This window comes from Euprymna scolopes, chromosome 17, assembly GCF_053919585.1.
Source record: "Euprymna scolopes isolate OS-2025 chromosome 17, ASM5391958v1, whole genome shotgun sequence".
NCBI classification, from domain to species: domain Eukaryota; kingdom Metazoa; phylum Mollusca; class Cephalopoda; order Sepiida; family Sepiolidae; genus Euprymna; species Euprymna scolopes.
Window position 1 is genome coordinate 50,936,807 of NC_136498.1, and position 14,373 is coordinate 50,951,179.

Genomic DNA, 14,373 nt, shown 5'->3' on the forward strand with positions numbered 1-14,373 from the left:
GAAGACATTGCCAATGCTGCTGCAAAGAAGGTGGGTTGTCTTTACTATTTTATAAACCTACTCACACCTACCAATATCCTATCTACGAAGGCGCCATTCGCCAATGCTTGAAGTATTGTTATCTGGGCTGGTGCATCTATCACTATCACTAGCCTATCACTTTTATACAGGGTTTTTAAAAAAAAGTCTCCAATCTGATAGGTTCAGCACTGTCAACCAAACTCCAACCTCTGTCCAATCAACGCAATGTTGCATCTGTGCTTATTTCGCAAGTACTTTAAAGGAATGTGTTCCAATGAAATAACCCTGACAAGCTGCAGTTCACTGTAGAGGTCCAATGTTTTACAAATATTCATAGAAAAGACAGAATAGTTTGAAAAATATCCTTCTAAACCATTGGTAATAATGATAAAATTGTTTTGATGCATAATTCTTTCTAATGGTTGGAAATAAGTGAAGTTTTGTCAGACATATTTTTTGCATTGTCTCTCTATTGCAACTTGCCTTTTTCTTTACTAATGAAATAAATAGCTTTCTCTTTGAAGAATTGTCTTGCTTTAATAAGCTTCTGGGATGGATCTTCACTACATATCCAAAAAAAACTAATAACAAATTTGTTGCCAAATTTGCTGGATAAATGGTTGGATCATTCTACTGCTCCAGAATGTATTCCACTGCCGATGTAATCCTCTACCTTTATAAGAGTCAAATACGCCCTAACATCAAATCTGAGGAGGCACCAATCAGAATATCCTTTTCCACCTTGATAATAAAAAATAAATCCAGTAAGGTATGCCTTTTCTTCTCTACAACCTCTTTCTTACAGAAAAAGACATTACTAGTCTTTCTCTACTCTGTCACTAGTTTCATGGTAGATGCTTGACTGAGCTCCAATCTATGCCCCCCCCAGTAAAACAATCAGAACAAAAACTTATCTAGCTACAAAAACTGTAAATAATTTTCCTTTCTCTGTGTACTTTATAAACACAACTTCCATGAGCAAAATATCTTCTCAAGAACTACCTGGCTGTGAAACAATACAATGGGGCTGCTTCAAATCTGACTACAATATGGTTGTTTTCAAGTTCAATGGTAACTCTTTACTGTACACTCTTTAACCCTTATCCTCGAGTGGCCTCTTGGCCTTGATAAGTGGTGATGCCTATGTAAAAAAAAAAAAAAAAAAAAAAAAAAAAAATTCATATTGAAATGTATTTTTAAATAATCAAATTCTACCTAATCTCAACCATCGTTTTCGATCCTCATAGTGGTTGTCTCCTCATCCATCTGACAAACTCATCAGCAGTTAGTTGTTTTTGACTTGATACAAGCAATAAATATGCAAACGAATATTAGGAATCACCTGTACTTTGGCGAAGAAGCATGGGTGGCTCAAAGACGATGGCACCGGTGGCAGGTGAAAATAAACAGTTACTTGTTAATATACATAAAAAAATAATACTATCACTAATCGTCTTACTTCATTAAAGGCAAGAAGCAATCTTTCCTTTAGCTTTATACTCTCTCTCTCCTTCCCATAATTTGTCACTTTGCCATCCCACTTCTGCCCACCTTAATAGATTCTTTATAAAAGAAAACTGTTTTCATTATTAGAGTTTCTTCCACAAGTTAAATTCATGTTCTTTTCATTTATACCAAGTGAAAGAAATTTCATAAAGATTTTGTAAATTTGCTTTTTTATAAGTCTAAATGTTAACAGTCATCAACTTCTATAAAAATGAATACATCAGAAAACATTCTGCTGAAATATATATGGAAATAGTCCATATATTATTTATACAAAAAATGGGATTGACTTTCTGCAAATAAACAGCATTAGATAAATAACGAAAATATATTTTGTTTCTCATCAAAAGCAGTTATAACATTATTATCAGTAGAAAGAACAGACAAGGTTCTTGTCCAGAATTCCCCCTCTATTAAAAAAAAAAAAAAAAGAGAAAAATCTGTGTGATGCATGTACCCATGATGGAACGAAAATATATTTCAAAATTGTGTAAACTGATCATTTAGTTTTATTTTTAAATAAGAAAATCAAATTTCATAAGTATTCGTGCAGTAACTGTCTCACCTGCTATTTTAAAAAAAAAAATATGAAGAAAGGGAGATAAGTCATTTTGTATTTACAAATTTCCATTAATGATTTAAAAATGGTTTTCTTCATGAAAATAAAACTACTTGATCAATTAAGACGGTTTTTAGAGTGTGATATTTTCACTTTGTCATGAGTGTGTCGTATCCATCAATTCAGAGCTATTTTTCTTTTCTTTTTTATTTTTAAATATAGGAGGAATTCTGGACAAGAACCATCAACAAAATATTTTTTTAAATAGTTTTCCCTCTTTTTTTTTTTTTTCTTTTTTAAAACACACCTTTACCCCAAATAAACGAGGCATATCGCCACTTGGACATAAAGGGCTACTAATTGGGACCATGCCTAAGAAAGATTAACAAGATGTTGGTTTACGTTACATTTAAACTTCTGCATGTCAGTACAGGGAAGCAGAAGTTCATAATAGAGAACTGAAAAAAAATAAATAAAATAATTAAATATACCTTCTCTGGATCTTGTTTGTGCCTTTCCACAGTGTTTGAGTCCTTCACAATTTCTACCATATCGTACCCAAAACGTTCACCATAAAAACTCTGGAATTAAAAGTAAGACTTCTTCAGATATTATACAAAAACATAATATTAAGGATATCAGAAATACAAGTAGCCCATGGCAAAATTAAAAAAAATAAATCAAATCAAAATGGGAAATCTCCGTGCGTCTGTATGTATGTGTGTGTGTGTGGGGGGGGCGTGTTATGAAAACAATTTGAATGATGTGCTAATAACATGTAGCAAAACACATTGAATATATCTTGTAATACTCAACAAAAGAATCGTTGTTGAGTATTGCAAGATATATTCAATGTGTTTTGCTACATGTCATTAGCACATCATTCAAATTGTTTTAATATATAAAAAATGTAAAGTTTTAATATATAAATACTCAACAATATATCTTGCAATACTCAACAACGATTCTTGAGTGTAAAGTCATACTTGAAACAGAGAAATGTAGTTTCAAGCAAAAAGGAATGAGAGCAAAGCTTTAATTCCGTTACATTTAGCAGAAACATAGTGGTCTTTCTCGTTTTGACATGGAAAAGATAGTGCTAGAGAATTTTACAGTTGTTTTTAAAGCTGTTCTGATACTTAGTTGGTTTGTTCTGATCACACATGGTTATAAATAGAATCACCCAAATTTATGATGGCATACTTTAACAATAGACCAAAAATATTGCACGCCTTCTTCTTGGTATAATGTAAAAATAAAAACATTAAATACAACTAGCAAGACACTAGGTGCTTTGGATACACCCAGATTCCAAGAGGGTTCTGCTAATAGTCAGATTTTAAAAAATATGAAGCATTTTTTAAGTCTGACAAAATATCACTATTCTGTTCAGAAATGAATATACTTTTACTTGAACTAATAAATAACAATCTACATAATATATTTGAAGAGTTTTAAGCAAATAAATGTTAACACCATGAAACAGCAAAAACAAACTCTCCCTTCATTTAAATTCTTTACCATTCATCTGATGAATTTAGTTATGAAATTTGGAAATCAATCAGTTTTAATATTTTTAGAGGTATGAAATAAACTGGTTCATTCCCTTTTTTTCTGTTAAAAATAAAACTTTAATATGATAAATATTGAGCATCTAAAAAAAAAAAATTTTTTTTTTAGATCATCAAGCTTATTCTATGTCTGTTATTATTGAGATATTTTAAGCAGTTTCAAAATTTTCATGTGTTTTCTAATATAACAAATGTTTAATTAATGAAATAATCTTGAGAAACAAAAAAAAAAGCAAATTTACAAATAAGTCAATCATTAAATCAATTTTCAGAATATATATATATTTTTTTTTGGTTTGGGTTTTAACTAATGAAGTTAAAATAAGGAGGAAGACACTCATCTTAAATGGAGAACAAAGACAGTAAGTCATTCTTTCATGGAACAAAAATCATCTCCCATCCCTGCCTTCTTCATGAATTATTTGAAGTTTTAGTATTCACAGCAAAATTAGCATTTTCAGAAAGAGCCATAACAACAATTTCATTTTATTAAAAATAGATGAAAAAATATTTGATAAAGGTTCATTAACATTAATAAGAATCACAGACGACCTACTACACATTAAGGGAATAATTTTTACACATATTAAAGTTGGCCTTAAAGAAACCAGACAAGTCGTTTATATATCAGAGAACATGTTGTGGTGTTACTTATCTGAGTCAGCACTGAAAGACTTAGAGTTAATCCCTAGTGACTTCCTGCACCAGATATCGAAACCTGACATGTCAACCTGAATAACGGGATAGCACCATGTGGATGTCCCCAAAGAGAAACGGTTCCGAACAAACCTACAAGAATACCATTTACCCCTATTGGAAATAAGAGGGAACATTTGGAACAATGGTTACGGGAGCACTTCAAATCAAGTGCATTCAATACTTGTTCTCATCAACCGTTACAAGGAGGGCTCCCCTTCAGTCTTTAACAGACTATATGAATACCCATGAAGGGATGCCTGCATGTGAAATTTTTGTGGCAGGAGGTTCCTGAGTTGACATTGTTAAATACCAGTGGCAAATAGAGTGTATGTACAAGACGACTGGAAACAAATGCCGAGATAAGCAGAGAGCACATACAGCACCTAGAATTTCTAAATGGTAACCCATCTGGTACTAACCAGGCTCAATGTTGCTTAACTTTGGTGATCTGATGAGAACCGGTGTGTTAACATGATTATGCCGTATATTATTATTATTATGCCAAACCGTTACAAGTGATTTATTTTTAATAATTTTTTTTATTTATTGTTGTGGTCCGATTAGGAAAACACAACTTGGTAATTAGTGGAAACAAAATATATTGAACAGAAAAGCAAAGAACAAATGAAGAATGTGCGCTTTTCTTCGCCATCCGTTTTGAAATTGAGCTGCTACCTTAACTGACTCATGAACTCTCATTCATCCATTTTTTTTTTTATTTCAATATAGTCTCTTGTTCTGCATACATCTCTCTATATTTAATCTTCATCTGAGTAGCATTCACTCTCAGACATTTACTTTCTACAGCATTTTTCCAAGTTTTCCATTGTTTCACAATCAAGTACTAAATCATCAGTCTTCTAGACAACCAATACAAAACTTCCTGAACAATGCTTCTAAGACAAAAATTCATTCCAACTTTACACATTTAAGACTGTATCTATGTTCAGAAGAAAATTCATCCATTAATGCTCTAAACTCATAACACTGTTTGTAAAGTAGGATAAAAATAAAATAAATCAACTTACTTCAAGACGGTGAGAAATTTCAGGTAGTTTAGTGATGGCTGGTTCTTTATAGACAAACTCCTCTCCATCCAAATCTCCAAATTTCTGGCCATAAAAGCCAATGCGGAAATAAGTACCGAAAACTCGCTTGCCTTCCTGCAATTTACAAACAGTAAAACAAAATTTTTAATTTGTTTGTTTTCCAGAAAGAAATCTGCAATAAAACAAGTTGAAATACGTTTTAAGATAATATTAAAGCATTTTGTTTCGGAAATCATCCAAGTGATTGTCTTCAAACAATGTTAAGAAAATTATGATTGTCTCTCATTTTAAGGGCAGGTGGAGTGCATGTTAGCCTTAGTGTGCCATCACGTAGAGACAGAGTCTCAATAAAAGCACTGATTCTCATTACTTCTCTGGGTTGTTATCATGAAAGGTATGGAATGGAAATTCCCAGGCTAACTCGATTGTCACCCTTTAACTCTGATAACCGGAAATCAACACAGCCACGTGACTTCCTGTTTCTTTTACATCTCTTTTTTTTCCGCTGAACTCTCGACCAGTCAACATGTAATGAGAACTGCTCCGGTGGCATCAGTCACCAGCCAGCTCTCCTGACTAATCCGACAGCCTCTCATCAATCGCAAGTAACGTTACTCTTTTCTCAACAAACTCTTATTCTTTCCACCTATATCCTTAATATTTCTTATGTAAATTTATGTAAATAAATCTGCATTCTTTCTCTGATATATACCGGTATGTTTTCGTCATCATTACTTTGCTTTTCAATCCTTCTACCATTCAATTCATTAAACTACACATGGGGACGGGATTGTCTATAACACAAACCGGCCTTCCTGTCTTCCACAAAGGCTCAACTAAGGAAATGACTTCCGAAGAAAATCTATCACATTTTAATGTACTTTAAATAATTTAAATCAATTCAAAGAGTAAAAAGCAAACCATTGTTTTACTTTCAACAGCCATGTAACTCTCGCTTCCTTTATTCTGTCCTTTAATCATCATATTTCATGAGGAATGTTTCTGACAAAGAGCGAAGAATTGCATTTTTCTAGGCCAGAATCTATCCAACTTATTGTTGACTAGTTTTGAACCTTGGGGATGTTTTTTTTTGCTCTTTACATCAAGTGCTTTCATGCTTTCAAGCGATTTTCATAAAAGAAAAAAAAATGACCTGGCCAAAGATAGGTTGGTTTGGAAGTCAATTTCTAAAAGCTATCCAACATATGCTAGAATGTAAAATGGACGTTAAACGAAAGATGATGATGACGAAGGATAATCATCATTGTTATTTTGTTATTCCATCTCACCACTTCAATTTAGCAGCAACCATATGATATCAACTATAGTATGAGATATATCAAGATATCAAACTTGAAAATGACATTGTTACAGATTTCGAAATTGAGTATCATTATTATTAGATATACATATGAACATCAAAGAGTTAAATATCAATATATATATAAATAAAACAAAATGAAATTTCTATATTTCAATATGATGTTGAGACAAGTATATTTCATTACAATATATTATTGATAGAGCTATATCAATAGGATATGAGCACTTAGTCCAAGATTTATCTCAATTTGGTTCTATTCTAAAAGGTTGGTTTTCTTGTTTATATATATATGAACAAATGATTAATAAAACATGTTAAAAAACATCTTGAAAAAGAGTTAAAAATATATTTAATTGGCAGACGTGTTTTAAATATTTATTCTCTCCAGTGCTTTTTCTGTGAACATTTGAACATTTCTTTTAATGATTTTGAACTCATTCCATTTGTGATTTTTTCCAAGGAATTCTGCCTTTTGGATTATTTTGGACCATCTTCCAGTTATGCGATTCCTTTGGAACTTACCTGTTGGATTGGAAGTTTTTAATTCTACCGTGTTTGGATTTTACCATTCTTGGATTTTTTACCCTTCACCGGACTATCCATTCATGTGAAATCTTTTTATCATTTTTTCTTTTACCTCCTACTCCCCTTTTTTTTAACCAAGTAAGACCTGTGACTTATTTGTGGTTTCATTAAATACTTTTACATGCAAAATCCGATCCTGCATTTTGCTAATTCCTGCCCTCTGATAAGAAGGAGAGTATTTCTTCGAAACTCCGCGGATTAAGGACTATCCACTTATCTTGTGCTTCCTTTTTAAAATTAAATATTTTTTAAACTCTTTTTCAAGATGTTTTTCTAACATGTTTTATTAATCATTTGTTTATATTATAAGCTCTATTTCCTTTTCGGTTTTATTGAGCTTTTACATTTGGTTGAGATTACTTTACTTGTAAATATTAACTCTTTAATATTCATAATATATTTTAAGTTTACCATTTTGATTACCTTGGTAAACTTATTGTAATTTTTATTTATATATATATATATATATATATATATATATATATATTCTGTTCAAATCTGACGAAGTTGCTGGCTCGTTGATATGATTCAGTAACAGAAACATGTAACTAAACAGATAAAACGGTAATAAAATAAAAAATGTATATTTGCTCTGCAATAGTACGAAGCACCTTCAGGTTTTTACTAATTACCAATTTTGCTATATATATATATATATATTAGTAAGGTTTGAACATATTTATGGAAGTTAATTGCCATAAATATATTTTCATAACTTACTACCTAGCTCTACTCACGTATTGAGCACCATTAAAGTAAATACTGAAAATCTATACATAAAATATTATATTGCCTTATAACATTTTATATGGATACATGAAATTATATATATATATATATATATATATATGGAAAAGTAACTGCTTGAGAACTTCCACAACTTCACCTGTCACAACCTCAAGGACTGCAAAATCCATGGATCATTAAATGTACAGTATAATTGAGAAAGACATCAACCACACCAGGGGTGAGTTGATTGCCAGACATCTCTCTAAGAACATCCATGAAGACCATGTTCTTCAGGTTTAGGTCCTGTCTGGAGGCCGTGGTGCAGGCTTAAAGTGACTTCTTTGAGGTTGCTTTATTTAACAAAAGATCTTCTAAGAGAATAAATGAATATCGGGCCAAATTGGTGCTATTTCTTTTTTTTCCAAAAGGAGTCATATTTATCTCAAACACCTTGTATTAAATTTTGACTCATCTCTAAATCTTTTAATTTTTAAATTTCAATAAAAATCTCAATCCTCAATAAAAACAAAACTATGACAAAGTTAAAACATGTGGTGTTGAAAAACATTGTCTGTATTTTCCTGATGAATACGCTTGTTTCTGACAGAACGGCACTTTTCATGAATCGTAGCCAAGACTCGAGTTCTGTGCCATTCCGAGCAACTTAGCCATGTTTATGTTCGCAATATCCTTCACATTGTCTAACATTCTTATTTTTAATTTTCCACATCCTCTTTTGTACCAAAGAGCAGATCTTTTATTAGGCCGTCTGTTCTGGCCACATGTCCCAAAAATCGCAATTTCCTGTTATTGATGTTGTCCAGCAGTCTTTGGCATGGTCCAATCTTCCCCAGAACCTGTACGTTTGTCCACCCAGCTTGCACAAAAAAGTCTATGGTAGCACTACAATTCAAAAGCAGCAATTTTTCTCTTGTTGACTTTCTTCAAGACCCAACATTATGCTCTGTATGTGCTACCAAGAATATCAAAGCTTGCAAAAGTCCTTTTTTTTTTTTTTTTTTTTACATGGGGGTCACCACTTATCAAGGCTCGAAGGCCACTCAGGGATAAGGGTTATTGCGTGTACAGTAATCAATGAGATAGTATTGTAGTAATCATTAGTATTGGGGGTTTTCATAGAGTGTCTTACTTAAGGGGGCGGTTTGTCAGGTGTTTGTTTATGTTGGACTTGAAGACGTCCAAGTTGTAGTCAGGTGGGAAACAGGCAAGTGGCAGAGAGTTCCACTGGCGTGCAGTTCTAAGAAAGAAGCTTTGCTCATGGAATCTACATTTGGATTTAGGCACAGATAAAGATTGGGGAAAATTATTGACAGTAGTTTCAACCAGACGGGTGTTTCTCGTGAAAGATTGGCAAGGGGGGACGAGGGATTGGAGCTCAGACGAGCACAAGTGCATTGTGAAATGGATTTGTCTTTCCAGATATTGGTTAGTGCAATCATTGCTGTCTTTGCCATTGCAATACGTTGTCTTACTTCTCTGGTGTCATCTACTTTGTTTAATACTTCTATGCATCGAAAATTAGAATTTAAATAAATATGTTCATTAAAAAAAAATCTGCATTTTGATAAGTTTCTAAACCATTATAATTATAAACAAAAAAAATGTTTATGCATAAAATGATTGAAAAAGATTGTTTGCTCACCATCTTTGTAATGTTTGTAAAGGCCTCATGTAATTTACTGTGTATATGAGCCAATCGTTTGTAATCTCTGTTTGACTCGTGTATTGGAATCAAAATCTTATAAACTTCATTCACAGCTTCATACATACTCCCCTGAAAAAAAAAAGAAATTAGCAGAACATCATTTTCTGTGTGACCTTGAACATATTTAAGAACAACTTTATCCCTTTCTACAAAGTTATCTATCAACACAATGAAAAGATAAAAATTTTTCTTTTCTTAGAAATATCTGACAAATTGTTTCCTTACTTTTGTAATTATAAACTTATACCAATTTTGTTTTTATTAATTAAACATAGACAAAGTTATTTTTAATCAAACAAGCTGAGCATACATGGATCCGCCTCCATGAGTGTAAAATTTACTTTCACCATGACTAATGTTTGCTCAAATGTTTTTTTTTTAAATTCAAAGCATAGTATTGAGAAAAGTACTAATGGACAAACGATTTGGGGGCAATTTTACCCCTATATTGCTCCCTAGGGGAACAACCAGAGTTATCCCAGAAAATCTGTTTTGGCAAAAAATTACTTTCACCATGACTAATATTTGTTCAAACATTTACAAAAAATTCCAAGGTGTAGTTATCGAGAAAAGTGCGAACAAACTAACGAGAGTGAATTACTAGGTCCAATCCCTCCTTTGTTGGGGGACCAATAAAATAATTTAGATAAAATAAACTGATGGTTTATTATTTGTTATAATAAGTCACAACTTATTAAGCCATTCTAAGATAATGGTTAATGTTAACAAGATAGATTGTCTATTGAATGATGATGAAGAATATTATGAAAAGATTGAAAATGTTGAATGGACAAAATCTTTTAAACTAATTTTAACGTAAAATAAAAATTTCAGTTCTTATTTAGAATTAAAAGTAATAACAAAAATACAAACAGATCTCCATGATGTCTGTACCAGGCACAAAGCGAAGATGCAATATTCCAAAAATCATGTAGTTTTTTTCTTAAATAAGTAAATCAAATTTTATGACAAGCGATACAGGAGAGCTGGAGGCCACCATATTTTTTAGAATGTGTTAAAATTCAAGGGAGGACAACTGAATTCCACTACCAGGATTTACGGACTGTGCTAGATGCTCAATGGTTGCCAAAAAATTAGGTAGAACTATACTATAATAGTAAAATTCGGAAAACCAAAAAAAATTAATTAAAAAAAGACAATGGTATTTATTCACTTTTGTGTTAGTTTCCACTAAAAGCAATGATATCTACTTAACTGGTATGGCAAAAGTACTTAAATAATGCATTTTTTAAATTTAAAAATAAGATAAGTTTTCAATCTTAATTGTAAAAAACCCTTACAATATTTCTTTGGGAACATGTGAGGAAAGTAATTTATATTTATGATTGTTAACACACAATTTATTAAAAAAATTGGCATTAGTTACATACTATTTATCGCCCATTAGAACTCTCCAGTGTTTTTTAGCCAAAAATTTTATTTTCACTAATTTTCATCTAAAAAATGTTTTCTTTTATAAATTTTTGTTGTACCTTATCGTTTTTCATAATTTTTGGATATATTCATTACTGCAACATGACAAGGAAGTAGAGCAAATTATTTCTCTTGAAATTCAATTAAAAATTTAAAATTTCGCTTTTATAGTAGAGTTGCACCAAAAATTGCTAAAAATCATAAATTTGATTACTTAACTTAAAAAAAAGTACTGGATTAATTTACATGATTTTTGGAATATGGCATCTTCATTCCATGATAAGTACAAACATCATGAAGATTTTTTTTTAATGTAGTGCAATTCTAAAAAAGCACCAAAATTTCATATTAAGACTAACAGCAGTAATATTAAAAGACAAATTCCAATAAACCGATACACACATACCATGGTAAAAGAGCTACACGCCTGTTCCAATAATCCAATCAGACCACTTTCAGAGAAATATTTGCCTGTACAGATTCCTTCTTCTTCAGGAGATACAACATCATCTGAAACTGCACTTTCCTCCAGAACATTTGAGGAAATTTTCTGTAAAATAAAAAAAAAAAGTTTGTGCTGTATAAAATAATTGATAATAATTGAACAACATTATAACTACATAAAATATGTTTTGAAATTTTGAAAAGTGTGTATAGTGTTCTGAAAATAAGACTAAAGAGAGAGAGAGAGAGAGAGAAGGAGAAGGAAAGAGGGTGAAGAGAAAGAGAAGGGAGGAAAGAAAAGGTAAAATAAGAGAGAGAAGGTAAAGAGAGAGTGAGAGATGGTGTAGAGAGAGAGAGATGGGTATAGAGAGAGAAAGATAAAGAGAGAGAGAGAGAAGGTAAAGAGAGAGAGAGAAGGATAAAGATGAAGAGAGACGTATAGAGAAGAAGAGAGATGAAAAGAGAAGAGTAAAAAGAGAGAGAAAGGTGAGAAAAAGAGAGATGGGTAAATACAGGGGTGAAAGAGGAAGAGAAAGCAGAGAGAGGGAAAGGAAATGGAGGCAGTAGGCAATCCTTTAGTGTCAATTGATTCTGTAAAATTTATAAAGTTTTTCTTAATAAATAGCTATAAATATATTTTCTAATTCATTATACATTTTCTTCAAATCTTTTATATGTATTATTTGAATTTATCCAACAACTGTTCTCATCTCGAGAGTTATTTGCTCAACATTTCAGTTGCTGTAACCTCCAACCAACTTGGAAATCTGTGTGGAATTTCAAACGGAGACCATATTTAATCTACGGGGATAGCATGCTTTCATTCTGTCAGACTTGATGGGGTAGAAATCCTAAGTAATTCACAATTGTATTTTTGGGTCGCCCGCACTAAGAGTGTAACTTTTAAAACAGAATTTTTACCTAGTGCCACGAATTCTTACAATTCCAGAGTTCAGCAAAATGCACCTGAAGAAGGTCAGAGGTTGACTCGACTGAAATGTTGTACAAATAACAGTCAAAATAAGAACAGTAGTCCAAAGAATCCAAATACTACGAATAATCAATCTTTTACATGTTCTATAAATTACTAATAGACAAATGTACTTTGAAAATATCTCATTTACTATCGATTCACAAGTACAATGTATCAGTGTTGGTTAGAAAACTTCTGAAAATCTCCCAGAATGAAACATTATAAACAATCTTTAAGTGACTTGATGAAAAGAGAAAAGAATTTGTTTTACCTGAAAATCAACACATCCAACTGGCAGGTGTGGTCGGTCCTCCAGCATGTTGAGATATTCAGCAACCAGACCGGCTGCGTGGATGAGACAATGGGCTGCTTCCGCATGGTTGTTTTTCTGAAATAAGAAAAGCATATTTCCTATAACAGAAAAGACGATAATTGTCTATTATGCTTTAATAGACTTTTTTTTCCTGACAAAACATTGCTCTGCAGATGCTAAATATATTCATGTTTGTTAAAGTTTGGGAGTTTTAGCTGAATACAGATACAACACGTGTCCTTTGTCATTACTACAAAATTCCAGTTCTTGTCCAGAATTTCTCCTACATTAAAAAAAAAAAAAATGAAGAAAAATTTGTATGATGTTTATAGCCATTACAAAACAGAAATATCATATTCCAAAAATCAACTAAATTGATCAAGTATTTTTATTTTTATAAAAAAAATCATTACAACATAAATCTTGTATGTTTTGAATTATTTCCCGCGTGTTTTGAAATTTTTTTCCCCCTCAAAATGGCAGGTGATATAGTCACTTCTCAGATACTCATAAGATTTGATTTTCTTTATAAGAATAAAACTACTTGATCAATTTATGTGATTTTTGGAATATGATATTTTTGTTTTGTCATAGGTATGTACACCATAGAGATTTTTCTTTCGTTTTTAATATAGAGAAAATTCTGGACAAGAACCAAGATATTTCATACTGCACTCTGCAATAGACGGAATCGTTTAATAAAAATAGAAATTTCACAATTACTTACCTCACTATGCTTGCCAGCCATATTCTGCAGCCAAGTCAGCCGCAGATCTGGTGAGGTCTGGTAACCTTTAGCAATACGGTACATTAGATCAATCAGCATTTCAGGGTCTTCATGGAACTCCTTCATTTTTACAGTATCTGACAATATCATGTGCAAGTTGAACACCAAATCACGAACCTGAATGCAAATAAAGACATAGAATTTAGAAAATATTGCAAGAAACTTTCAGAAGTTTGTAAAATCATCCAAGTTTTAAAATAAAGTCATGATCAGTGAAATCACTCAGGATACTGCTTATTTATACATTAAAGTGTATTTAAAATAGATTTTAATCTTTTTATAACCGAAACTATAAATTAAAAACTAAAAACATTCATTTATCTCTTGCAACAAAAAATCTTTTGATGGATTTTTACATTCAGCCAGCAATGAATAAAGTGCCCCTTTTTTTCTTTTTTTTTTTAAACTAGCAGAGCTACCCGGTATTACACAGTGTAAAGCATTCCCATTAAAACTTCTATTACTACATCAAAGTGGCACTGTGCCTTGTTTGGAATAAACAAAAAAAATTTATAAAAATAATAAAAAATGTTTTTATGAAAGTATATTTTTGTGAATTCTGTACATATAATAACAAACTAAAAATGAATGCCATTTGTAATATGATGATCGAGCTTAAAAGTAGAAAATGACTTTAAAGAGATTCAAAATAA

At 31.6% G+C, this 14,373-nt stretch overlaps 1 protein-coding gene and 1 pseudogene across 4 annotated transcripts in view; both read right to left on the minus strand.

Annotated features, from left to right (window-relative positions):
* LOC145296754 (dedicator of cytokinesis protein 7-like) overlaps window positions 1-14,373 on the minus strand; it is a 250,331-nt gene that overhangs the window by 37,629 nt on the left and 198,329 nt on the right. For all 4 annotated transcript variants that reach the window (XM_080142795.1, XM_080142793.1, XM_080142792.1 and 1 more), the window contains 6 exons: window positions 13,661-13,837; window positions 12,892-13,008; window positions 11,610-11,753; window positions 9,707-9,838; window positions 5,385-5,519; window positions 2,578-2,667 (listed from right to left, as the gene is read on the minus strand). In XM_080142795.1, coding sequence (XP_079998921.1) covers window positions 2,578-2,667; window positions 5,385-5,519; window positions 9,707-9,838; window positions 11,610-11,753; window positions 12,892-13,008; window positions 13,661-13,837 — 795 coding nt within the window. The remainder of the gene's footprint in view (window positions 1-2,577; window positions 2,668-5,384; window positions 5,520-9,706; window positions 9,839-11,609; window positions 11,754-12,891; window positions 13,009-13,660; window positions 13,838-14,373) is intronic.
* On the minus strand, window positions 4,728-4,844 carry LOC145297093 (5S ribosomal RNA; annotated as a pseudogene).